General features: G+C 44.2%; 1 protein-coding gene across 4 annotated transcripts in view; it reads left to right on the plus strand.

Annotated features, from left to right (window-relative positions):
- parp4 (poly (ADP-ribose) polymerase family, member 4) overlaps positions 1 to 27,100 on the plus strand; it is a 201,007-nt gene that overhangs the window by 135,964 nt on the left and 37,943 nt on the right. For all 4 annotated transcript variants that reach the window (XM_085999130.1, XM_085999129.1, XM_085999131.1 and 1 more), the window contains 6 exons: positions 193 to 269; positions 9,171 to 9,358; positions 18,201 to 18,300; positions 20,725 to 20,884; positions 21,183 to 21,268; positions 26,129 to 26,209. In XM_085999130.1, coding sequence (XP_085855256.1) covers positions 193 to 269; positions 9,171 to 9,358; positions 18,201 to 18,300; positions 20,725 to 20,884; positions 21,183 to 21,268; positions 26,129 to 26,209 — 692 coding nt within the window. The remainder of the gene's footprint in view (positions 1 to 192; positions 270 to 9,170; positions 9,359 to 18,200; positions 18,301 to 20,724; positions 20,885 to 21,182; positions 21,269 to 26,128; positions 26,210 to 27,100) is intronic.

Below are 27,100 nucleotides of genomic sequence, written 5' to 3' on the forward strand. Positions count from 1 at the left end.
ATTGTGAACAGGCTGAATGTTGAAACCAAGAAAGAAGTGCAGGTTGATTCTACTAATTTTACAGTCTTCATAGCAGGAACAGGGCAATGGAATAATAATATGTGTCTAATTGATTTCTGAACTTATTGTGGCAGTAAATGAGTTCTGTTTTGCATTCAGTGAGAATCTTATTCTAATGTTTTCCAATTTTAGATTACAAAGAACTCTTTCGCTGTTCACAACAAAGAAATTCTGAAGATGCTGTAAATGCTGCACATGGTTTTATTCTGGTAGGCATTTTATGTGTACGCCATGTTTTATTTTCTTCCTTTTTGAGATGTAAAAGATTAAAATAATCAGAATAAATAATCTTTTGAAGTACATTGAACAACACTGAGTATATGCTAACAAGATAGTAAATTGCCTCATTATTGATTTGTTATCACAGTGCTTCAGATGTGCACATCAGAGATCATGGGTGTTTTGTCCAGTAAACATTCATGTTTGCTGAGTGTTATATATAAAAAATTAAAAAGAAATGTGCAGGACATGCACAGCAGGTGTTACAGCACCTGAAAGTGAATGAAAGATTAAATCTTCAGTGACCCTTCATTAGAACATGTACAACCATAAGTCTTACTGAATATCTCTTGAACTTTAATATGAATGACTCACACTTACAAATGAGGATTTGTAATATTTTGGAGCAGCTTTTTAAAGTAGTTGTACAGGTATGTTTGTAGTCATAACTCTGACTTTTTTTTAAAGTACCAAAAGGAAATTACAAAACAAATGTAAACCTTATATATAAAATAACTAACTACAGTGACGTTGAACGTGAATCCTCTGTGTTTGAATGAAGATGATAGATTGGAATTCCTCCACTCCATGGGGAAGAAGTTGGTTAACCCCGGAAAAAAGGCGTGGGGTTATATTAAATTGGTGCTGCCTACTCTTTTAAATGATTGCTGCGTGCAGCCAGCACTCCCCACGCTGTTCATTGGCTGCACGTATCAGCAGGGGGCCTGATATCGCGAGTGACTAGTGCTCCTTAAAGGCAGCCTGCACCTCTTAAAGGGGAGGTGCATTGTGGCTGCAAGAAATGGTGGGAGTTTTTCAAAAGCCATTCTGGGCTGTGATACTTTGAGCAGTTGCTGAATATGCGAGAGAGTGAGCACCAAGGTTTTCAGAGGTCTTAGTGGAAGAGGTGGAAAGAAGGAGAAACGTCCTGTATCCACCGAGGGGCAGAAGGCCCTCCAGACAGATGCTCAGGAGGCAGTGGGATCATGTAGCGGTGGAGGTCAATGCCAGGAGTGTTGCTCCAAGAACAGGGATGCTGTGCAGGAAGAAGCCTAACGATGTGACACGAGTTGTCAAGGTGAGTAAGTTCATCTTCAAATGGCATATGCTACCAAATACACCATAGCCTCATCCACTGCTCAATACACTACAATCCCATCACTCACCTACCAACTCAGTACTCAATGCTTCAATTCATATGCTTTATTTCACCCTCACACACTTAGCACTGTTACAAGCCTCGTAACCACAACTCACAGCTTGCACACACTAGCAGCTATTCAACCACGACAGCCACATCACCCAAACAGATTGCAGGAAACTCACTGGCAAACTTCCCTCTTTCTTGCAGGAGAAGGTGGTGCATGGCAGCAGGAAAGAACTGGAGCTAGGCACGTGCGCCTCCCATGGAGGAGACAGTGTTGGCCATCATGGGAAGGGACATCAATGAGGCCCTGGCCACTCGCTGGGCTGGAGGGATCGATGATGAGGGTATCTGCATACCTAATCCTCCTTCTCTCATCCTACTTCTCCCTCATCCCACAATCTCTTCTGACTCACAAGCTGCAGATGATGTAAGCTCGCACTTCTTACTTTCTCCTCTCCCCTCACCACAACCCAACCCTTGTCCCTTTTTAATTTCAGATACCCAAGAATTGGAACCTTCCCAGTCAGTGGAGGAAGAGGAAGAAGACAGTGAAGATGAAGAGACACAGTCACTTGATCTTACTCACAGCCACCAGCTCAGAAACTGACACTGCACTTATTTTAGAAGCTAGGATAGAGGAGGGATCTGCACATGGTGAGACACCAGGTACAAATGTGCAGAAGCCAGGACGGGGGGAAAGAATAGTGCAGGTACCAGCTCGCCGGAGGGCTTGGTTGCACTCTAGTTCTGCTGCATAGTAGTTAGATGAGGACTTCGATGGGCCAGGCTACAGAAGAAGGCTGATTGGTGTACATAACCAATTGCTTGGTGCACTAGAAAGCCTGCCAGAAAGATTGCGCTCAATGTCAAGGAGCATGGAGGAGTCCAGCACCAACTTGGTACAGGGCTTTGCGCAGACCTTGGAGCCCATCCTTTCCAACATGGAATGGGTGATCACCTCCATCAGCAAACCTGTGGGACCCACCATGATGCAGCATCTGATGGCTGATGTCACAGCTTCCATTGCAGCACAGCTTCCCTCAAAGGTCTGAGGGCTGCAGTGGAAGCTCAGACTGATGCCATCACAGCTCTGGATACCACTGTTCAAATGGGCTTCCAGGGCATCACAGCAGTCCATCAATCTGTTCTCCAACAGATCAGTAGGACTGTTAAGGTGCCGCCCTGGGAGATTAGCAATGGCTCCATAGAGCACAAACCTGCTGTTCTCCCTCTGATGACAATATTCCTGCTCGCACCCCTGCCACTCCGCCACTGAACTTACTGTTGTCTGTCAGTGAGCCAGCCCAGACTGCTGCAGCCTAGGCTGAGAAGGAGCAGTCTGAAGTCAGGCCTTCTAGGCCCAGAGCTGCTCGAGCTCACCCTCCAAGGCCATCTGCAGTCTCCTCAATTGAAGATCAGCAGCCTTCCGCCACCTATGCTGAAGCTGCTGGGGAAGCACTTCGTAGGAGCACTAGGAGAGGCAAAGGCACATGGAAGGCAGGCATTAAGGGAATGCACAAGGGTGATTAGTTTATTTTTGTGTGCATTAGGTAATGATTGAATTTATAAAATTGGATTAGAATGTGCATTTTCTCATTTTTATTCTGTGTTGTCAGAAAGAGGATGATATGATGGTCAGCGATAGAGGAAAGGTAAGGAGCCTGGGACTGTTGGTGAATGGGGAGGTGTGGTTGAGGTTACTCATATTGCTCATGAATGAGATGAAGCTGTCTCTCTGTGTATAGAGAGCCTCAGTGACCTCCCTTATGCAGCACTGTACTGAAAATTGCAAGATGTTGATTATATCTCCAGCAGCAGCCTAGTGGGAGCCAGACGTATAAAAGTTAAGAGCCACGGTCACCTTGACAGCCACAGGCAATACTGTCCTTGCCCTACTTTGAGGTTGTAGTTCTGGCTGCAACATTTGGCAGATTTCAGTCATGACCTCTTCAGTGAAGTGAAGATGTTTCGAGCATTGGTCTTTGCTGAAGTTGAGGTAAAAGAATTGCTCCCTAAAGACACTTGGCAGATTTGGCCTCCTGCTGAGAGCCCTTCTCCCCCTCCTCCTTCTCCCTCTTCAAGCAGCTTGTCCTGCTCTGTGTGGCTTCTCTCCATTCTCCCAGTTATGCTCAATTCCCACAGGAAGCCCTACCAGGCCACCCATGTCTGGAAGCAACATGTTTCAGCACAAGTTTTTAAATCAACAAAAAAGTACTTCATCACCAACCAGACCACTCCCTGTAAACTGTTCAAACTTTACGAAGTATAGGAAAGCTCCAAAAATGCATACAATTGCACCAGCAGCCAGAAGAAATAATCCAGCAACTAACCTGTAAGTAGTTCATGATCTCTTTAAGTAGCGCTGGTGAAGGATCCTTCTTTTGTTTTAACACATGTTCAGCTGTGCGAGGTTAGACAGGGTGTAGGCTGGAGCATGGAGTTAAAAAATGGCAGCGCTGGCGTCAAATCCGTGTTGCACACTGATTGATGTCATAATTTGCCTGCTCTGCATGCTGCCGACGGTCATTAGGTGCACACACGCAAACCCCTTTACCAAGATGGCATCCAGTATTTTCAAGGGTTAGGAGGCTGCGTAGTGCCTTAAAATGGGTGCGACAGAGCCCAATTTCTCCCCCCAATAATTTTAGAAAAATGTTGACCTGAATACAAAACAAGATTTTCCAGTTTATCCTGACACCAACTTTTCAGCTAAAATTACCAATGGGAGGAAATTCTAGATATAGTAGATATTGGTTTAAGAGTATTCTGGTGAACGGTCACACCTGAAACATCAACTTTCAACTGTCAGATGCTGATCAACCTACTGTACATTTCCAGCATTTTCTGCTTTTATTTCAAGCCTTAAGTTTTTCCTTTTATCTCTATTGATTCAGGAGAATTCTTAACAATAAGGCTGGATGAAGTGGAAGGGTTTTTTTTTAATTCGTTTATGGGATGTGGGCGTCACTGGCAAGGCCAGCATTTATTGCCCATCCCTAATTGCGCTTGAGAAGGTGGTGGTGAGCTGCTGCCTTGAACCGCTGCAGTCCGTGTGGTGATGGTACTCCCACAGTGCTGTTAGGTAGGGAGTTCCAGGATTTTGACCCAGCGACGATGAAGGATCGGAGATATACTTTTAAGTCAGGATGATGGTGTGTGACTTGGAGGCGGTGGTGTTCCCATGCATCTGCTGCCCTTGTCCTTCTAGGTGGAAGAGGTCGCGGGATTCGATAGTCAGGGGCATAGATTGGCATTTTTGCAACCGCCGACGTGAGTCCCACATGGTGTCTTGCCTCCTTGGTGTCAGGGTAAAGGACATTACTGAGAGTGTGCTGAACATTTTGAGGCGGGGAAGGGGAACCGCCAGAAGTCATGGTCCATGTGAGAACCAATGACATAGGAAGGAAAAGGGTTGAGGTCCTGCAGTCAGAGTTTTTGCTGCTTGGGAGGAAATTAAAGAGCAGGGGGAAAAATTCAGTTGGTTAGCGCCTCCCGTTCGCGCCTCGGGGGGCGCTAGGAACTTGGCGTCCGAGCACGGCGATTTTAGCGCTGCTCGCAAAATTGGTCAGTCGTTTTGCGGCGGCGCTAAACACTACCGCCATGATCTCCTGCGCCCGCAGATCATGACATCAGTCAAGTGTGCAACGCCCTGGTAGCGCCCCAGACCGGATATTGAGTCGCGCCCCCTGCCTTAGCGCTTGCTGCTAAGAACGACAAGTAGAGGGGAACGTTTTCAAGTCGGGAAGGGACTTGGGGAGCGCTATTTAAAGGCGAGCGCTTCCTGCCTTTTCTTGTCGGCAAAATATTTGGTTTTAATGCTGTCCTAAGGAGTTTTGGCCCTCAGCACCACTTTTGAGGTTCCTAAACGCCAAGCTCTTTCCCTAGGCCTATCCATTAGTGCTTCCAACACAATTGCTTTTGAGGCCTCTCCAGGCCGAGATTCAAGGCTGCAATGAGCAGGGAGTGGCTGGCCAGCAAGATGGCCCCTCCCCTTTAAGAACTGGACGGCGCCAGTCTGCCTGGCTTCCATGGTAATTGGCATCGCCTGAGCTTTGGTAGCGTTCTGAGATAGCGCCTCGCTCCCTGCTGTTTGCGCCTTAAGAGAGATGTGTAGCAACTGATTTGGCGCTCAAATCACCTCCAGGGGCGATAGAGGCGAATTTTGCAGTCAGAGGCGATAATTAGCACCGGGCGCTAAACTTTGCGTCCAGCCGATATTAGCGCCCCGAAATGGGCAATACCGAATTTTTCCCCCCAGGTCTTCAAAGGTAGCAATCTCTGGATTACTCCCAATGTCACACGCCAGTGAGTATAGGAATAGTAGGATAAGACAGGTTAACGTATGGCTGGAGAAATGGTGCTGGAGGGAGGACTTTTGATTCCTGGGGCATTGGGACCAGCTCTGGGGCAGGAGGGACCTGTTCAAAGTGGACAAGTTACACCTCAACAGAGCTGGGACCAATGTCCTCGTGGGAAGTTAACTAGTGCTGTGGGGGAGGGTTTAAACTAATTTGTCAGGGGGCTGGGCAGGATGAAACATGAGCGAGGAGAAACAAGGTGCACAGAGGATTGGGAGAGATAATTTAGAAATAGGAGGGATCAGACGGTGGGCAAATGCGAGGCAGTCTAAGATGGGTTGGAGTGCATAAATGCACATAGCGTGATAAATAAGGTTGGTGAGTTGCAGGCACAAGTCACCACATGGAACTATGATATAGTGGCAATAACAGAGACCTGACTCAATGTAGGTGAGGATTGGGAACTTAATATTCCTGGTTACCAGGTATTCAGGAAAGCTAGGGAAGGGAAAAAAGGAGGGGCGGGTGGTAGTATTGATCAAATAAACTATTCTACCACTGGAGAGGGATAATGTAGTTGAGGGGTCAAAGACAGAATCTATTTCCCAAATAGTGGGAAGGAGATAGAGGAGCAAATTTGCAGGCAAATTACAGAAAGATGCAAGAACTATAGAGTAGTGATAATGGGGGACTTTAATTATCCTGGAATAGTAACAGTGGAAAGGGCAAAGAGGGGGAGGAATTCCTGAAATATATACAGGAGAAATTTCTTGCTGAGTGTATTTCCAGCCCAACGAGGAAGGAAGCAGTGCCGGATCTAGTTCTGGGGAATGAAGTGGGGCAAGTGGAACATGTTTCAGTGGGAGAGTATTTGGGGAACTGTGTCATAATATCATCAAGATTAGAATAGTTTTGGAAAAGGAAAAAGAACAATCAACCATAAAAATACTTAACTAGAGGAGGGCTAATTTCAGTGAGTTGAAAAGGGATCTGGCTCAGGTGGATTGGAATCAAAAATTGGTAGGCAAAACAGTAATTGAACAATGGGAGGCCTTCAAAAAGGAGATGGTTCGGGTACAGAGTAGACACATTCCCATGAGAGGGAAAGGTTGGGCATCCAAAGCTAGAGCTCCCTGAATGACTAAAAATATAGAGGTTAAAATGAGGCACTAAAAGGAGGCGTATGACAAATGCAAAGTTCATAATATAGTAGAGAATCGAGCTGAATATAGAAAGTACAAAGGAGATCTAAAAAAGGGAATAAGAGGGGAAAAGAGAGAGTATGAGAATAGATTAGCGGCTAACATAAAAGGGAACTCAAAAGTCTTTTATAAACATATAAATAGTAAAAGGATAGTCAAAGGGGGCCAATTAGGGAACAAAAAGCAGATATTCTTTTGAAGGCAGAGGGCATGGCTGAGGTAATAAATGAGTCCTTTGCATCTATCTTCATTAGAGAAGAGGATACTACCAATGTAGCAGTAAAGGAGGAGGCAGTAGCAATATTGGATAGGATAAAAATAGATAAAGAGAAGGTACTTAAAAGGTTGGCAGTCCTCAAAGTAGAAAAGTCACCCAATCCAGATGGGATGTCTCCGAGGTTACCGAGGGAAGTAAGGGTGGAAATTGCAGAGGCTCTGGCCACTATCTTCCAATCCTCCTTGGATATAGGGGTGGTGCCAGAGAACTGGAGGATTGCAAATGTTACACCCTGTTTAAAAAAGGGGAGCGGGATAAAATCAGCAACTACAGGCCAGTCAGCATACCGTCAGTGGTGGGGAATAATAATTGAGACAATAACCCAGGACAAAATTAATTGGCATTTAGAAAAGTATGGACTGTTAAATGAAAGTCAGCACAGATTTGTTAAAGGCAAACTTTATTTAACTTGATTGAGTCTTTGATGAAGTAACAGAGCGGGATGAGGAGGGTAGTGCGGTTAATGTTGTGTTAATGGACTGTCAAAAGATGTTTGATAAAGTACCACATAAAAGACTTGTTAGCAAAGTTAAAGCCCATGGGATTAAAGGGACAGTGGCAGCATGGATACAAAGTTGGCTAAGGGACAGAAAGCAGAGAGTAGTGATGAACAGTTGTTTTTCAGACTGGAAGGAGGTATACAGTGGTGTCCACCAGGGGTCGGTATTAGGACCACTGCTCTTTTTGGTATACATTAATGACTTTGGTATACAGAGCATAAGTTTGCAGATGACACAAAACTCAGAAATGTAGTAAACATTGAGATTTCAGGAGGGCATAGACATATTGGTGAAATGGGCAAACACATGGCAGATGAAATTTAATGCAGAGAAGTGTGAAGTGATACATTTTGGTAGGAAGAATGGGGAGAGGCAATATAACCTAAATGGTACAATTTTAATGGGTGTGCAGTAACAGAGAGACCTGGGGATGTATGTACACAAATCTTTGAAGGTGGCAGGACAAGTTGAGAAGGCTGTTAAAAAAGCATATGGGATCCTTGGCTTTATTAATAGAGGAATAGAGTACAAAAGCAAGGAACTTATGCTAAACCTTTATAAAACAGCTGGAGTATTATGTTCGATTCTGGGCATCACTTTTTAGGAAGGATGCCAAGGCCTTGGAGAGGGTGCAGAACAGATTGACTAGAATAGTACCAGGGATGAGGGACTTCAGTTATGTAGAGAGACTGGAGAAGCTGAGGTTGTTCTCCATAGAGCAGAGAAGGTGAAGAGGAGGTTTGATGGAGGTGTTCAAAATCATGAATGGTTTTGATAGAGTAAATAAGGAGAAACTGTTTCTAGTGGCAAAAGGGTCAGTAACCAGAGGACATAGATTTAAGGTGATTGGCAAAAGAACCAGAGGCGACATGAGGAAACATTTTTTTTACACAGTGAGTTATTGTGATCTGGAATGCACTGCCTGAAAAGGGTGGTGGAAGCAGATTCAATAGTAATATTCAAAAGGGAATTGGATAAATACTTGAAGGAAAAAAAATACAGTGTTATGGGGAAAAAGCATGGGAGTTTGATTAATTGGATAGCTCTACCAAAGAGCCAGCACAGGCATGATGGCCTCCTTCTGTGCTGTACCATTCTTTGATTCTATGAAATGTAGGACTGATTAGAGAATAAGGTGGTAACAGGCTGCTTTAATTGGCTTGAGAATCTATACTCCAAAATAAAATCTGCCTATTCAGCTGCTGCAGACATCAGTACAAAGTGGTGTTAGTGTTGGAATGTGCACAATAACCATTTGAATTTGGAAAAGTTTCTCTGACATATTGTTTGCTACTGTCAGATTATCTCATCAGAACATAGGAATTTGTGAGGAGTTACTTTCCACTAGCTATCTACCATGAGCTTGATTTACAATCTAGACGTAAAGGCATGCAACTTGGAACAAACAATTGTCCAAATACTGCTGTAGTTAACCAATATTGATTTAATTTTCATGTTCTGTCAAAGTCTGTACAGAAGCCAATGGGAAACACAGATTTTTGGAGACCATTACTGGGTCTGAACTTGCTTGCCCCATCCAAAAGGATACGCAATGTACTTTTGATTTCCGATGGACACATTCAAAATGAGGCTCTTACACTGAAGATAGTACACCAGAATGTCAAACACACCAGGATATTTACTTGCAGTGTTGGGTAAGTCTTGATGATAAGAAGCAGATAGTTACAAATGAATAGAAGCTGTTTCACTTGAAGTATTTTGTCCAGTTTGCACCTGGTAGCTCATGACCTCCAGTGTTCCCATAAAAAATGATGTTTTGTGTTATGGATCTCGGGTGGCATTATGAGGATGTGCCAAGTGGATGCTAGGCATTGCCCAAACATATGAAGAGAGAGAGGCAGCTCCATGTGGAACAGGTTATCAGTCCATCATTACAACAATGAGTGGCAAATGGGGATCCTAAAGAAGTGGAGAGGGACTAAATCAGGGAGAACACCCTCCCCTTGAGTTTACAGATATTCCTACTGTAGAAGGACTTTTTGTTCTTATTTGTAAAGTTTTTTTTATAATTCTAAAAAATGTAATTTGATGCATTAAAATGCATTCTTTGTCAATGTGATCGTTAGATAGGTATGACTGTAAGTATCAGGCTGTTATCCTCGCAATCCTTAGCTACAATCTTTAGTTTAAGCTACCTGACCCTCTGTGACTTCCAACCTAGGATTCAGATATTTGAAACCAACCCAAATTTGGTTCATGCATGGGCTGTGACCACTTGGGTGCACTTACAACTGGTGTATTTATCGGTGTTTTTGTTTTCTATTTTCTTTCTTTTGTGTACTCCCTGCATACCATACCCTATATTAAAGAATGTGCAGAGACCTATTCAAATGCCAATCTTATGTTGGTCACAAATAGATCATAAGATAATTATAGATAAGGGAGGCTATTCAGCCCATCCTAACTCATCCATCCAGAAAGACCCTAAAGTCCCCTCTGACGTAATAAAACTCACTACGCACTTGGTTTGAGTATAAAGCAAGGCTTTAATCAACTTGTTTCAGAACATGGAGGTCTAGTTGTACTTCACTAGTTCCTTGTCTTACAAAATATCCCTAGCAAGCTGGGGCCGACGCCCGAGTATTTATACTCCTTGGACGGCGCCACCAGCTGGCCGTCCAGCGTTATTTCATGAGTAGTTTCTTGATGAATGATGAGATTTATAACACCCTCATTGCAGCATCCAATGGTTTTTAAATTATTACAGGATCTTTGTTTCCAATACTCTTTCTGGGCATCTATTCCACGTATTGATCTCTTCTTCAAGAAGAACTTCCCGATATCAGTCCTAAATTTTTCTTTTACTAGTTTAAATCGGTGATGCCTTGTTTTATTCTCGCAGTTTAATTTAATTTTCAAGATTTACCAATTCCATATAGTTTACAATTTGTATATGTCTGAAATCATCTCTTGGACATCTTCTTTCAAGGCTAAAGAACCCAAGTTGCTCTAGTCTTTCCTCCTAACTGAGACCTTTTAAGAGAGGGGGTCAGCCTTGTGGCTCATCTCTGCACTGCCGCCAATGCTTGGAATGTCTCCCTGGTGTCTCAGTGACCAGAAGAGGACACTGCACTCCTGGTGTAGTCTGACCAGTTTTATCATCAATTCCTCTGACTTGAACTATATAGCTAAATCAGTATAATACAACATTCTGTTTGCTTTGTTGATTGCTGCTGTGCATTAGTCACTCATTTTGATCTTTAAGATTACTAAGAATTTCCCCTCCAGTGTGCAGTACTTTACAGTTATCTGCTTTTTTTACAATGAAAATAATTGAAAAAAAATTCTTGCTGTTATACTTTATCTACATACAAGAAACTTTGTGCTATCCGGCACCCACGGGACCGAGCTGCTGCCGTTGCCTCAAAACTGCCGTACTCTCCAGAGTTAATGTTGAGCGATACGGAGATTCTTATCTCCGTATTTGACAACAAACACTGTTGCTTAGCAACAGCTTCTAAACACTTGGGTGTGGCCCTAAAGCTCTGTAGCTGAAGCTGTTGCTATAGCTACAGACCTTGCACAGCTTGACTGTTCAAACAAAGCAACAAAAAAACCAAAAAGAATAAAAAACAGCTGCTGATTTTTGCCGGTGGCTCCAGATTGCCGGATAGCTCACCTCCGGATAGCACAAAGTTTCCTGTATATGCTTTTTTATGTCTCTTTGCCCTTCTGATCAGCTTTTTAACATGTTTTTGCATGCTCTTGTATTCATTCCACCGAACACCATCTTATTTCTCTATACATGATTTGTAGAGATCTCTTTATTTTGGTTTGGATTTATTTATTAATCCAGTTGGAGTCGATCTTTTTCATTTAGCGCCATGCCTATTTAATCTGAGTTTTCTGATTTTAGGTACTTATTTATTCTGCATGCTCAGCATTATGTTTGTAAAGATGTTCCACTTGTCATTTACTGAAGTGTTGATGAACAACCCTCCTCAATCAATTTGCCTAAATTGTCCCTTTATTTCTTGAAATTATTCCTTTTAAAGTTGGCTCCTAGTTTTTGGTATTTTTGAATCCAGATCATGTTAAGCTTCATCATTCTGTGGTCGCTGTCCCTTGCAGAGGTGCTACAATTTCAGTTTTCTGTACTTTGTCTGGATGATTTATGAATGCCAGGTTGAGATGAGCACCACCTTTCATGGATTCTCTAACACACTGGGCCATGAAGCAATCATGCATTACATTTGCCAGTAATACAAAAGCAAAATATTGTGGATGCTGGAAGTCTCCTTTCAGCATTCCGAAGGGACCGTTCCCTCCGCGACACCTGGTCCACTCCTCAATCACCCCAAATAGCCACGGCACCTTCCTGTGCAAGCGCAGGAGATGGCAATACCTATCCTTTAACCTCCTCCCTTTCCACCGTCCAGGGCCCCAAACACTCCTTCCAGGTGAAACGGTAATTTACTTGTACTTCTTTCAATTTAGTATACTGTATTAGCTGTTCACTACGTTGTCTCCTCTACATTGGGGAGATCAAACGCAGGTTGGGTGACCGCTTTGCTGAACACCTCCATTCCGTCCGCAAGCGTGACCCCGAGCTTCCGGTTGCTTTCATTTTCCGAACCACTCCCACTCTGATCTCTCTGTCCTCGGCCTCCTTCACTGTTCCAATGAAGCTCTACGTAAGCTTAAGATACAGCTCCTCTCATTCGATTAGGCACTTTACAGCCTTCCTGACTCAGCATTGAGTTCAACAATTTCAGTTCATAACCTCTGCCCCCATTTTTTTGGAAGGCAGCTGTTAATGATTCTGCTATTCCCATTTACACCTCCTCTAGACCCATCTTTTCTTTCTTTAATTGTACCATTACCACCCCTTTTGTCATTTAATCTCTCCTGCCTTCCGCCCTATCACAGACCGTCCCTTTTGTTATTTCCTCCCATCCCCCTTTCCATGCCTCTGTACTTGCTTAAAACCTGTTACATCTGTAACATTTTCCAGTTCTAATGAAAGATCATTGACCTGAAACGTTAACTGTATTTCTTTCTCCACAGATGCTGCCTGACCTGCTGGGTATTACCAGCATTTCCTCCTTTCATGATCCCCAGTATCTGCCTTTTCCTGGTCTCTGGTTTATGTATGTGCCTCTGATACTGTGTCCATATCCATCTGCTGATTACGTTCAGTCTCGTCTGGGATCCCATTTCTTCCCTGCCCTCTCCTCCCCACCTCAGCTATTTAGTTTAAATGATTCTTGATTGCTGCCGTAATGTCACTCACAAGTCTCTTTGTCTTTACTTGGTTTAGGTAGAACCTGCCTCTCCAGTACTAGATAGAATCATAGAATGGTTACAGCACAGAAGGCCATTCGGCCCATCGAGCCCATGCCAGCTCTCTTCAGCTAATCCTACTCCCCTGCCCTTTCCAATTCCCTTTTGAAAGTCACCGATTGAAACTGGCTCCCCCACCCTTTCAGGCAGTGCATTCCAGATCATAACCACTCACTGCGTAAAAAAAAAAAAAGTTTTACCACGCGTCGCCTTTGGTTCTTTTGCCAATCACCTTAAATCTGTGTCCTTTATTTATGAAGCCCAGGATCCCGTATGCTTTTTTTAACCGATTTCTCAACCTGCCCTGCCACCTTCAACGATTTGCGCACATATACCCTCAGGTCTCTTGGTTCATGCACACCCTTTAGGATTGTACCCTTTAATTTATATTGCCTCTCCTTGTTCTTCCTACCAAAATGTATCACTTCGCACTTTTCTGCGTTAAATTTCATCTGCCACGTGTCCGCCCATTCCACCAGCCTGTCTGTCTTCTTGAAGTCTATCACTATCCTCCTCACTGTTCACTGTACTTCCAAGTTTTGTGTCATTTGCAAATTTTGAAATTGTGCCCTGTACACCCAAGTCTACGTCATTAATATATATGTCAAGAAAAGCAGTGGTCCTAGTACCAACCCCTGGGGAATACCACTGTATATCTTCCTCCAGTCCGAAAAACAACTGTTCACCACTACTCTCTGTTTCCTGTCACTTAGCCAATTTTGCATCCATGCTGCCACAGTCCCTTTTATTCAATAGGTTTCAACTTTACTGGCAAGTCTATTATCACAGAATCACAGAAACCCCACAGTGCAGATAGAGGCCATTTCGGCCCATCGAGCCTGCACCGACACATATCCCACCCGATCCCCATACCCCTACACCAACACATATCCCACCCTATCCCTGTAACCCCACGTATTTAATCCCCCTAACACTAAGGGTCAATTTATCATAGCCAATCATCCTAACCCGCACATCTTTGGACTGTGGGAGGAAACCGGAGCACCCGGAGAAAACCCACGCAAACACGGGGAGAATGTGCAAACTCCACACAGACAGTCACCCGAGGCCGGATTCGAACCCGGGTCCCTGGCGCTGTGAGGCAACAGTGCTAACCACTATGCCACCGTGCTGCATTATGTGGCACTTTATCAAATGCCTTTTGGAAGTCCATGTACACCACGCCAACCGCATTGTCCTCATCAACCCTCTCTGTTACCTCATCAAAAAACTCTATCCAGTTAGTTAAACACAATATGCCTTTAACAAATCTGTGCTGGCTTTCCTTAATAATCCACACTTGTCCAAGTGACTGTTAACTTTGTTCCTGATTATTGTTTCCAAAAGCTTCCCCACTACCTGTAGTTGCTGGGTTAATCCTTACACCCTTTTTTGAACAAAGATATAACATTTGCAATTCTCCAGTCCTCTGGCACCACTCCCATATCTAAGGAGGATTGGAAAATTATGGCCAGTACCTCCGCAGTTTCCTCCTTAACTTCCCTCAGCATCCTAGGATGCATCTAATCCGGTCCTGGTGACTTGTATACTTTAAGTACAGCCAGCCTTTCTAGTACCTCTTTATCAATTTTTATCCCATCCAGTATCTCAACTACCTCCTCTTTCACTATGACTTTGGCAGCATCTTCTTCCTTGGTGAAGACAGATGCAAAGTACTTATTTAGTACCTCAGCCATGCCCTCTTCCTCCATACATAGACCTCCTTTTTGGTCCCTAATCGGCCCCACCTCATCTCTTACTACCCGTTTATTATTTATATGCCTATAGAAGACTTGGATTCCCTTTTATGTTAGCTGCCAACTATTCTCATACTTTCTCTTTGCCCCTTTTATTTTCTTTTTCACTTCTCCTCTGTACTTTCTATATTTAGCCTGATTCTCACTTGTATTCTCAACCTGACATCTGTCATACGCTCTCTTTTTCTGCTTCATCTTACACTCTATCTCTTTCGTCATCCAGGGAGCTCTGGCTTTAGTTGCCCTACCTTTCCCTCTCGTGGGAATGTACCTCGACTGTACTCAAACCATCCCCCTTTAAAGGCAGCCCATTGTTCGATTACAGTTTTGCCTGCCAATCTTTGATTCCAATTTACCTGGGCCAGATCCATTCTCAACTCACTGAAAGTTCCCTTCCTCCAATTACATATTTTTACTCCAGATTGCGCCCTGTCCTTTTCCATAGATAATCTAAACCTTATGATACTATGATCACTGTTCCCTAAATATTCCCCTACTGACATTTGCTCCACTTGACATACCTCATTCCCCAGAACCAGATCCAGCAATGCCTCCTTCCTTGTTAGGCCAGAAACATACTGATCAAGAAAGTTCTCCTGAACACACTTCAGAAATTCTTCCCCCTCTCTGTCCTTTACACTATTACTATCCCAGTATATATTAGGATAATTGAAGTCTCCCATTATCACTACTCTATAGTTCTTGCACCTCTCTGTAATTTCTATGCAAATTTGCTCCTCTATATCCTTCCCACTTGGGGTCTATAGAATACACCTAGTAGTGTAATGGCACCTCTATTGTTTCTTAAACCTAACCAAACTAGAACCAGGGGTCACAGTCTCAGAATGAGGGGTCAGCCATTTAGGACTGAGATGAGGAGAAATCTCTTCACTCAGAGGGTGGTGAATCCTTGTAATTCTCTACCCCAGAGGGCTGTGGAGGCTCAGCCGTTGAGTATATTCAAGACAGAGAGCGATAGATTTTTGGATATTAAGGGAATAAACGGATATGGGGATAGTGCTCACCAACCTTATTTACCACGCTTCGTGCGTTTACACATATGCACTGTAAATCTATCTTAGACCGTCTTGTGGTCTCTCTTAGTCCGAACCCACCTAATACCTTACTATTTCTTGCTCTAGTGCTATCTGTCTCTCCCAATCCTTTGTGCACTTTTTCTCCTTTCTAATGCTACATCCTGATGCCCAACCCCCTGCCAAATTAGTTTAAACCCTCCCCAACAGCACTAGCAAACCCCCGGCCCCCCGCGAGGACATTGGCTCCAGCTCTGTTGAGGTGCAACCAGTCCAGCCTGTACAGGTCCCACCTCCCCCAGAACCGGTCCCAATGTCCCAGGAATCTGAAGCCCTCCTTCCTGCACCATCTCTCCAGCCATTCATTCATCTGCTCTATCCTCCTATTTCTATACTCACTAGCTCGTGGCACCAGGAGTAATCCAGAGATTACTACCTTTTGAGGTCCTGCTTTTTAATCTCTTTCCTAGCTCCCTAAAATCTGCCTGCAGGACCTCATCCCTCTTTCTACCTATGTCATTGGTAGTGATATGGACCACGACCTCTGGCTGCTCACCCTCCCCCCTTAGAATGTTCTGCAGTCACTCAGTGACATCCATGACTCTGGCACTGGGGAGGCAACATACCATCCTGGAATCACGTCTGCAGCCATAGAAACGCTTGTCTGTTTCCCTAACTATCGAATCCCCTACCACTATTGCTTTTGCGATCTTCCTTCTCTCTCTCTCTTTTCCCCCCCCCCACCCTCCATACAGCTGAGCCACCCGTGGTGCCGTGGACTTGGCTCTGGCTGTACTCCCCAGAGGAACCATCACCCTCACCATACTGATTGGAGAGTGAGATGCACTCAGGGGACTTCTGCACTACCTGTCTGGTCCTCCTTGTCTGTCTGGCAGTCACCCATTTCTCTCTGCCTGCACACCCTTATGCTGAGGGGTGACCACCTCCTGAAACGTGCTATCCACGTAGCTCTCAGCCTCACGGATGCACCACAGTGATGCCAGCTGCTGCTCAAGCTCCAAAACCTGGAGCTTGAGCTCCTCCAGCTGACGACACTTACTGAACACGTGGTTGTCCAGGACACGGGAAGCGTCCTGAAGTTCCCACATGGCACAAGATGTGTATTCCATGGGACTCGGGTGCCCTGCCATGCCTCTACTTAATAGATTATTAATTAACTTAACAGAAATAAACTCAAGACTTAAAAAAGAACAATCACCAGCTACTCACCAATTTGTTTTTTTTCTCTTCAGCTCCTTCCCTTGTGCTGATGTCACTTACCTCGCTCCCTGATGCTCGCACTCCCTCCGGGCTCTCGGGCGTACCTTTATCTCCGGTCTCTCCTCTCGCTCTCTCCTCCTTCCCCCGCTGCTCCAATTTCCACTCTCTCTCCAAATTCCCAATTTAGCACTCTGTCTAGCAGCACGCCATTTAGGATCACCTTTTTGTTTTGAAAATATCCCCATTTATTTAGGAATATTACATTGTTCTCTTTACACTGATGCCAGCCGTTCAATTATATCTTGGATTTCCTCGATAAATTCTGCTCCTTTCCCAATTCAGTGGCAGTATACCAGAGAACATAGCCTTGCACCCTTTGGAGGCAATCCTCATGTCAGGTTTTTATGTCCTCTATTATTTTTCCTTATGTCATTAACCACTAGGTATATTTTCAGTATCCCTTCTATCCTTTCCTCAATATGTCCTCTGCTAGCTCCAGGTAGACAATTTGCCATCCTGTAGGTATTGTCTTTGCGACACAATTGGTCATCCATTTTTCTGAGCAAGGAATCCCCTATAACTACAGTCTGTCTATGACTTTGAAACTGCATCTTTGTCCAAGCTATCTTTGGATTTCTACTGCCTCATTTTTTATATCCATCTGCTTTATTGGACAGAAGTTTGGGAGCAGTTCAGTAACTCCCTCCCCCCCCCCCCCCACCCCAGCACCCCCCACACCCATTCCAGTTTCCTTCTGAAGTGTCTGGTCTTCATTTGGCTTGTTTCTCTGATGGGATTGCTGAGGTTAGGAACTGCTCATATAGGACATTGTGGCCATGAAATGCATAATCAGCAATTCCATGGCAGAGCTACAATCTCCATTTCTGACTAGTGAAACCCCACAGATTAATGTAAATCCTTAGTCATTTCTGCTCCCTCTATTTCTGACTGGTTTGAATTTCAGTAGCAAGAGAGATAATATCAAAGCCTCTTGCCTTCTTCCTTCCTTCTCAACCCCCTACACAGTCCAATTGTTCAATATTTCTCTGTTTAATCATGGTTAGTGTCTTCAGATTTCTCCATGTGGTAAATGTTTGCAATGGGCTGAAATACATGACACACATAGCATACATCACAGCATTATGACTTGTGGAACATTTAATTAATGTATTTTCAATTAGATCGACAGCAAATCGACATATGCTTAGAGTCTTGGCACAATATGGGGGAGGAGCACATGAGGTTTTTGATAAGAATACCAGATTCAGCTGGAAAGCAAAGGTAGGTTTTTTTTTGCTTTAAGGATGGTCTATAGTATCTTTTTATTTCTGTTTAAAAAAAAATATTTTTGGAGTACGAAAGGTGCTCATTAGGATGATGAATTAAAATGATGGATGAAAAGCTTAATGAAATGTATTTCTAAAACCTAAGGATATGGCATATGTGGTATTGAACCATACAGACCAGGTTCAATTATTGGAGTGACTATAAGACACTACTTCAATATCAATATATAAAAAAGGGGAAAAAATCAGTCAGTATTCATGCTCAGTGATTTCTGCTGAGATATGTACATAATTAATGTCAGGTGAGGACAGGATCAGGCCCAGGTGTGATAATTCTCCCTAACTCCCCAATGACTATCTCCAACAAGCGAGAGTCTAACCACCTCCCCATGACATTCAATGGCATTACCCTTGCCGAATCCCCCACCATCTACATCCTGGGGGTCACCATTGACCAGAAACTTAACTGGACCAGCCACACAAATACTGTGGCAACAAGAGCAGGTGAGAGGCTAGGTATTCTGTGGCAAGTGTCTCACCTCCTGACTCCCCAAAGCCTTTCCACCATCTACAGGGCACAAGTAAGGAGTGTGATGGAATACTCTCCACTTGCCTGGATGAGTGCAGCTCCAACAACACTCAAGAAGCTCGACACCATCCAGGGCAAAGCAGCCCGCTTGATTGGCACCCCATCCACCACTTTAAACATTCACTCCCTCCACCACCGGCGTACCGTGGCTGCAGTGTGTACCATCTACAAGATGCACTGCAGCAACTTGCCAAGGCTTCTTCAGCAGCACCTCCCAAACCTGCGACCTCTTCCACCTAGAAGGACAAGGGCAGCAGGCGCATGGGAACATCACCACCTCCAAGTTCCCCTCCAAATCACTAACCATCCTGACTTAGAAGCATATCGCCGATCCTTCATCGTCGCTGGGTCAAAATCCTGGAACTCCCTACCTAACAGCACTGTGGGAGTACCTTCACCACACAGACTGCAGTGGTTCAAGAAGGCGGCTCACCACCACCTTCTCGAGGGCAATTAGGGATGGACAATAAATGCTGGCCTTGCCAGCGACGCCCACATCCCATAAACAAATTTTAAAAAAAACTCCAATAGAATAGACTGCCAGCACTCATTGTTAGACTCGCATATGAAGACTGGTCATGCAGTGCCACTGAAATTATGACATACTGTGATTAGGTACTTCCAGTATCCAAGATTATGGTTATCTAAATGAGGCAATTGGGTCTGTTGCTCCAGCTTCCTTTGTGAACAAGAGCCTAGATCTGCACTAATCATTTACCAAGGTGAGGTATTTTCAGCTGTGTCTGCAGATGCAGGTGCATGGACACTGACAGATGAGTAGAGTATTTCTCATACTGGCCTGCCCTGCCTGAATATCCCTTTGTTGTTCTTTCCTTCCAAACACATCAGATAGAGGGATTCATATTTGGAAACCAATTAATGGCAGTAACTGTGCTGAGGACAGAAAGATAATGCCAACAATTGGCACAAAAGCTCATGAGAACCTATGTGTCAGCAGAAAAAAAATGAATTACACTTGCCTTAATATTACTTTGTCATTTCAATGAACTCCAGTATATTTACTGCCACCAAGCAACCCTGCACACATACTTCATGTGGGCATGATTAACATCTAACATCCTACACACCAGAACCGTAGGAAGTGGTGTTCAGGACAGACACCATCATTGGTCCCGTTTACTGGAAAATATGCCGGGCATAAAGTGAGCAGAATTCTGGTGGGGTAGGACTTCTATTCACAGAAGTTTGATTCTTTGCTGCTACAACTTGCAACCAAGAGTGTAAAATCTAGGTTTGTACCTGCAGGAGAAGGTAAAATGTAGTAATTTTCTCCAGCTATAAGCTAATAGGACTATGCAGACGTAATGCTGCTGTTACTGTATAATGTGTGCTTAGTTCATGCACAGTTGTTAAAGGGGAAAGAAAGTCTAGGAGGAGAACCTTTTGTTCCATGTACCCGTACTTTTTATCAAAGAAAATAATACTGATCATAAATTTCTGTCATAAATGGCAGGGAACATGACTTCCCACCTGTCTGAGACCCACTGTGAAGCTGTTGACCTTGGGAAACCATACTGCAGGCCAGGAAATCTCCATCCCCAGAGTACTTGAGACTCTTCACACCTGAAAGAAATTGACGTTTTTTAAAAAGTCAGAAATTTATTATGTGAATTGTTTTCCTTCTCTAAAAAGTGAGAGTAACTTGAACAATCCTTTCCCCAGATTTTTCTTCCCCTTCAAGTTAATACATAAAGGAGAAAGAGAACTGATCACTTTCAGTTTACTCTAAATGAATGCACACCTTCATTATCCTGGCTGAATCGTAATTTTAGTGAAGGTTTAACCTCATAGTTTATCTCTTCCTGATAGGTTTTAGCTCAGGTGGATCGAGTGACTCAACCAGGCTGCAGTTCAATTTCTGTTAAGTGGCAGGTGTTCAATGCTCCAGACCCTGTCCAAGCCCCTGCGCAGATTCACTCTGTATTCAGCAGTTCAAGATTGCTCATCTATGGCTTTGTTCCTCATTGTACTCAGGTGAGATGCACTTATTTCTTTTTAATAGATCATTACATTACTTTTGACCAATCTGTATTAAGATCTCTCTAGAGTTTACACTTAAAGACCTTGCAAGTGTGGGCTTCGAGGCACTACATTGTGTAGTCTGGAAATCACATCTCCACTTTCAGTGTCATAGTTTTGGGATTCGGGAGCCTTGGATTGAGAATAAAATTAGAAAAAGAAAGTAAGCTGCTTATTAAAAGTTTATCATGTTTAAGAATTCCTAATGTATGGGTGCTGTGTGCTTTAATCACTGTTGCCTTGTGTACCTCAGGCTGCACTCTGTGCTGTGATCAATAACCAAGAAGTTAGCACCATGGTTTCCACCACTGAACTGCAGAAGACAAAGGGAAAGGTACATAGCCAGTTCTGCTTTATTAAAACAGTTTTAATGAACTTAAATGTAGGAATTGTTAGGAAAAACACACAAGATTAAATTGTGCTTGTGTGTACTTACAGGATAATAGATGGGTGGCAGTGAGATACAAGACTATAATTCCAGTGATGGGTTTTGATATGTTTATGACTATCATCAGAATTGGGGCATTGAAATTCAACCTTAAACTTGCATCCAAATGTTTGTTATTCTACTGTATTGATAGTTATTGGGCAGAGGGCATATAAAGGGTGCCAATATCTTGGAGCGATGGTGGAGTACAAAGAAAATTGTTTCTGCAATATGTTAACACCTGGAAATTGGAGCTTCAATGTACATGAAACTTAGGGGGTGATGTTCTCAATGGGGAGCTTTTGGAGGCGGGACTCCCACTTGTCAGGTTTCAGTCCCACCTCCATCAACTTCTGGCCAACCCACGCTATTTTCCCTTGATTGACCTTGTTAAGCCCGCCCAGCAGGCCAATTAAGGGAAAGCTGGTTGGAGAGAACGTAAATATATGACGTTTCATCTGTCAAACATTTTTGACAGATGAAGTGTCATTGTTTGACAGCTCTGTGAAGCTGTCAAACACTGACATTCTCTGTAGTTTGATGAGGTCTTGAATGCAAGACCTCGTCAAACTTTCTTTTACAGAAATTAGATGGTTGTTGCATCTGAGAATGCAACGGCCATCTGTCATCCCCAACACGGAGGTCCGAGACTCTCCGCATACACACCGACTGAAGCCTGCAAGAAGAAACAAAGGTAAGTACACTTTTACTAACATTTTGCACTTACCTCAGATACTCAACTCTACACTCTTGCACCCATCACTTACCTTCACAGCACACTTTTGCACCCCCACGACCCCCGCAGACCCACTACTCGCCTCACTGATCTGGCAGGTTTCGGAGCCTTCTGGAAGCCCGTACTTGTGAAGGCAAAAAGGGGATAATCCTATTTTCTGCCTGTTAACAAACAGTTAATAGACTTTAATCCCTTCCCATCTCCAAGGAGACGGGACCTGACGTGGGATGGCTACCTGGCAAGATGGCATGGAGGCAGGTTGGGCATCCGCCCCCTAATTCTGCCATTTTCCCAGCAGTCCCGCCTCCCCAGGGCTGGCAAAATCGCCCCCTTAGTTTCTACCCTTGGCGGTGCTGGTGTAAGAGGTAACCAGCACCCAGGCACCTGTTCATAGATGGAAGGGAAAATTGGAGAGAGCATTATCACTAGGTCACTCTTGTGCACCTTTTGGTGGCTGGCACAGATTGGCACTGGGTAGAGGCCTAGGAGCAAGACACATGATCATCATCCTCTTAGGCACTTTTGGTGCATAAGCAGGGAGAACTGGAAAAAAGGGGTAATTAAAATAACCTGAAAAATAGAGGGATATACACACTCACTTTTTAAAAAAAAACAAACACCTCTTTGGAATATGATGTGCTCCTATACATCACTCACGCTGACTATCTCGCTGGTTACTCAGGCTGATCCTGTCGGTATGCGACTTCAGTGTCCAGTTTGGCCCTGAACTGAGCTTCAAATCTCATATCCTATCCGTGAACAAGATTATCTAATTCCACTCTGTAACATCACCCTCTTCCATCCCTACTTCACCCCACTGCTGCTGATACTCTCATCCATGCTTTCATCGTCTCCAGGCAGTAATCTCTGCTGGTCTGCAAAACTCTATATTATAGATGCTACATAAGTGCAGGTTTGCTGATTTCCTCTGCTTGGCATATCTGGCAAAATTATTGTTCACAATCTCTCTGAAAATAGTGATTGGAGAAAATCTTAGTAGATACATAAGAACATAAGAAATAGGAGCAGGAATAGGCCACTTGGCCCCTTGTGCCTGCTCCGCCATTCAATAAGACCATGGCTGATCTTGGGCTCAAAGCCATTTCCCTGCCCGCTCCCCATAACCCTTCACTCCCTTATCTTGCAAAAATCTGTCTATCTCTACCTTAAATGTATTTAATGACCCAGCCTCCACAGCTCTCTCGGGCAGAGAATTCCACAGATTTATGGCCCTCAGAGAAGAAATTTCTCTTCATCTCAGTTCTAAAAGGGCGACCCTTTATTCTGAAACGATGCCCCCGAGTTCTAGATTTCCCCACGAGGGGAAACATCCTCTCTGCATCTACCTTGTCGAGCCCCCTCAGTATCTTATATGTTTCAATAAGATCACCTCTTATTCTTCTAAATTCCAATGAGTATAGGCCCAACCCGCTCAACCTTTCTTCATAAGTCAACCCCCTCATTTCTGGAATTAACCTAGTGAATCGTCTCTGAACTGCCTCCAATGCAAGTACTGTATATCCCTCCTTAAATAAGGAGACCAAAACTGTACGCAGTATTCAAGGTGTGGTCTCACCAATACCCTGTACAGATGTAGCAGGACTTCCCTGCTTTTATACTCCAACCCCCTTGCAATAAAGGCCAACATTCCATTTGCCTTTTTGATTACTTGCTGTACCTGCATGCTAACTTTTTGTGTTTCATGCACAAGGACCCCCAGGTTCCTCTGAACTGTAGCATTTTGTAATCCCATTTAAATAATAATTTGCTTTTTTATTTTTCCTGCCAAAGTGGATACACTTAGGATGTTGTGCAAATAGTGACCAGGGGAGTATTTATTGCATTATAAATTAGTTTATTTCTGGTGTACAAAATATAGGCTTTAAAATTCTGAAGGGGTTGTCCCAGTCTCCCACTATATATTCCCTAGAGAAATGATGGAAACAGCCATTTTCAGCTGTTTACACTGTTTGTTTGGGGGTTCCATTGATCACCTGCGAAAGTTATGATGCGAGACTGGGAGAATCCCAGCAGAATTTCAGGGCCATAGTATGTCATTGCATGTAAACTTCATATGTGTCATATCTGATGGAATTTGTTTACACCACCAGATTGTAAACTTATAGGCCTAGAAATTCAGTTGGCTGCGCCAGCCGTTAGCGCCTTAGGAGGAGTAGATCTTGAGCGCTAGGCGCTTAGCGCCTGGGCGCAGTGCGATCTGCGCCTCGCCCCAACTTCAGTAGACATTTAGCGCTGGCGCAAAGTCATTGCGCGCGCAGAGATCATGACGTCATTTCGTCATGCAACGCCCTTTGTGCGCCCGGAACCGGAACTTCACTCGCGCCGCTCCATTGTGCGCCGGGCGGCCCTAACGACTGTTGAGTGGAACGTTGCTCAGCCGATGCGGGCCACGGGGAGCGCAAATTAAAGGAGGAGGATCAGGAGGAGGATCAGGATCATCTTAGGGCGATGCAACTGAATATCGGCGAAGGGGGCTCGACTTTGCGCCGGGCGCAAACTTTAGCGGCCGCCCGACTTTACCACCCCAAAAGTGGCTATACTGAATTTCTAGGCCCTAAAGTTTAAAACATAAAAAAATCACATTGAGTTCTAGAACAAACGAATCACTGCCCAAAGTTAATCTATCTCAGCACAAACTAGTGATTGAAGCTGGATGCTCCTGGCCCGCATGGCCCAGTTCCATATTGGACAGCTAATATACCAACCGAACCTCTGAGGGTACTTCAATTTTCATTTCAAATGGCTTTATAATAAACAGATTTTGCTACAGAATAGCCACAGAATTGCTAGACTATTATGACTAAAAAATGCACATCACACATTGAGGCCTAGAAATTCAGTGGGCCTTGCGCCCACTTAGCGCCTAAAGAGGTCTTTTGCGCCGGCGGGGTGGTAGCGCGGAAATTGAGTGCAGCGGTATTGGCGGCGGTAGCCGTTAGCGCTGCGCCGGGACCGATGACGTCATCAGTGTGCGCGGTGGCCCGAAACCGCGCCGATCCCCATATTTATTTGCGCCCGCCTCCTCCGAAGCGGGCGCGAACAGAAAACAGGGCCGTCCTGCTGCCATAGTAGGGCGCTTTAAAGCTGAAGGTGCGGCCGACCGCTTTTTCGGCGGCCGCCTGCCCGCACCTCCTTCCCCGGCCTCCTCCACCCCCCCCCGCGGCATTGCCGGCTGGTTTCCGTGGAGCCCGGCACTTCTCCGTTGTGCTGGGCTCTTTTGCCGGCACTCGCGATCGGGGCTCCGGCCGTTGCAGGCACCTCCCCCTTAAGAGAAGGAGGAGGCCTGCAGTACCGCAGCCTGCCGCACCGCATCGGGTGGCGCTGCGGCAACTAGCGCGCCGATATTCAGTTGCAGCGCCCCAAACGGAGGCGGGCACACCCTGGTATAGCGCCCGCTTCCGAATTGGGGCGCAGAAGACGAATATACGGCGTGCGCTAATGCCTCCCCGCCCAGCGCTAACTTTTGGGCGCGAGCGAGCTGCCCGCGCCCAAGTGAATTTCTAGGCCTGAGTGTTTTGTATATATGTTCTTTTCCAGTTCTATAGGGGGTAAATTTAACTTTAACTTCAAATGGAAAGGAAAATCGGGTGAGGTGTATAATGGACAGCTAATTTGATGTCACTCATTTTACATCATCGCCCAAAGTTAAAATTATCTCCAGAGGCTTTTGGTTATGAAGCAAAGTCTATTTTAATTTTTAAGCGAACCAAACAAATTAGTGCTACTAGAGCCAATGTATGCAACATAATCACTAAGTATTCTGGTCTAGATTTTCCAAACTTTATGCCAACAATAAACCATTTGAAATGTCTTTCAGTCACTGTATTAGTTGGGCTAATTTCATGTTCACCAATTATCACTAAGAACCTACTTTCTTTGAGTGTTTCTTACCTACAATAATGGATTCTTTTATTCTACATTAACATTTCTGCTCAGACAAAAAAATGAAAAATTAATATCCTGTATAAGTAATAGATATCACCATGTTCCTAAACATCTTCCATGTGCAGCTACTTCACCGCTTGACAGCAAGAGCTCTTATTGGAGATTATGAAAATGGAAGTCTGCACACAGATGAAAGTGAACATGAGGTGTGTACAGCATTTCTGTGACAGGCTTTCAGGATACTTATATACAGTACAGTATTAATTGAACTATTTTACATGAACTGTTCATTGCCAGCACAGAGAACTCTGTTTTTTGCCAGTCACTTAAATATTAGTTGCATCACTGGATTTATTTGAGACTGTTACATTTCAGTATATAATAAAATCAGGGAGAGAATGAAGAAGGCGCTGAAGAGCTTGAAACGCCTCAATTATTTTCAAGAACCCATAGGATTTCATGCTGCTGGTTGATTAGAACCAAAGCCATGTGTTTTACCAATAAAACCAGAAAGCCGATGTCCCATAATTCCTATAGTCATCAAGACCCTATATGGTAGCCATTAAAGTTCCCCTTTCTGTGTCTTTTCTCCTTAGCTAGTTTGTGGAAGTGTAGATCATAACCCTAAAGAGCTGTGACAAAAGTAAAGCTTTTTTGTCTTTGTATAAGATTATTTATTGTATCCTTTTTTGTTCGCCACATTACATGCCAGATTTTAGTTAGGTACTGAGATTGTTCTAAGCTGGAAAGTATTAAGTTACAGCCTAGCTAACATGCACACCTCAGAACAAGGTAGAGACTCGGTATGCATGATGTGATGGTTTGCATTATATCTGGATGGGATCCCCTCTAGGAGATAATTCAAAGTACAGTATTTGGCACAGATCAATGAATCAAGTCATAGAATCATAGACTGGTTACAGCACAGAAGGTGGTCATTCGGCCCGTCGAGCCTGTGCCGGCCTTCTGCAAGAACACTTCAGCTAGTCCCACTCCCCCACCCTTTCCCCGTAGCCCTGCAAATTTTTTTCCTTCTGGTACTTATCCAATTCCCTTTTGTTAGCCATGATTGCATCTAGCTCCACCACCCTTTCAGG

The sequence above is a fragment of the Somniosus microcephalus genome, chromosome 10 (assembly GCF_052327205.1).
Source record: "Somniosus microcephalus isolate GS21.2 chromosome 10, FLI_Smic_1.0, whole genome shotgun sequence".
Lineage (NCBI taxonomy): Eukaryota > Metazoa > Chordata > Chondrichthyes > Squaliformes > Somniosidae > Somniosus > Somniosus microcephalus.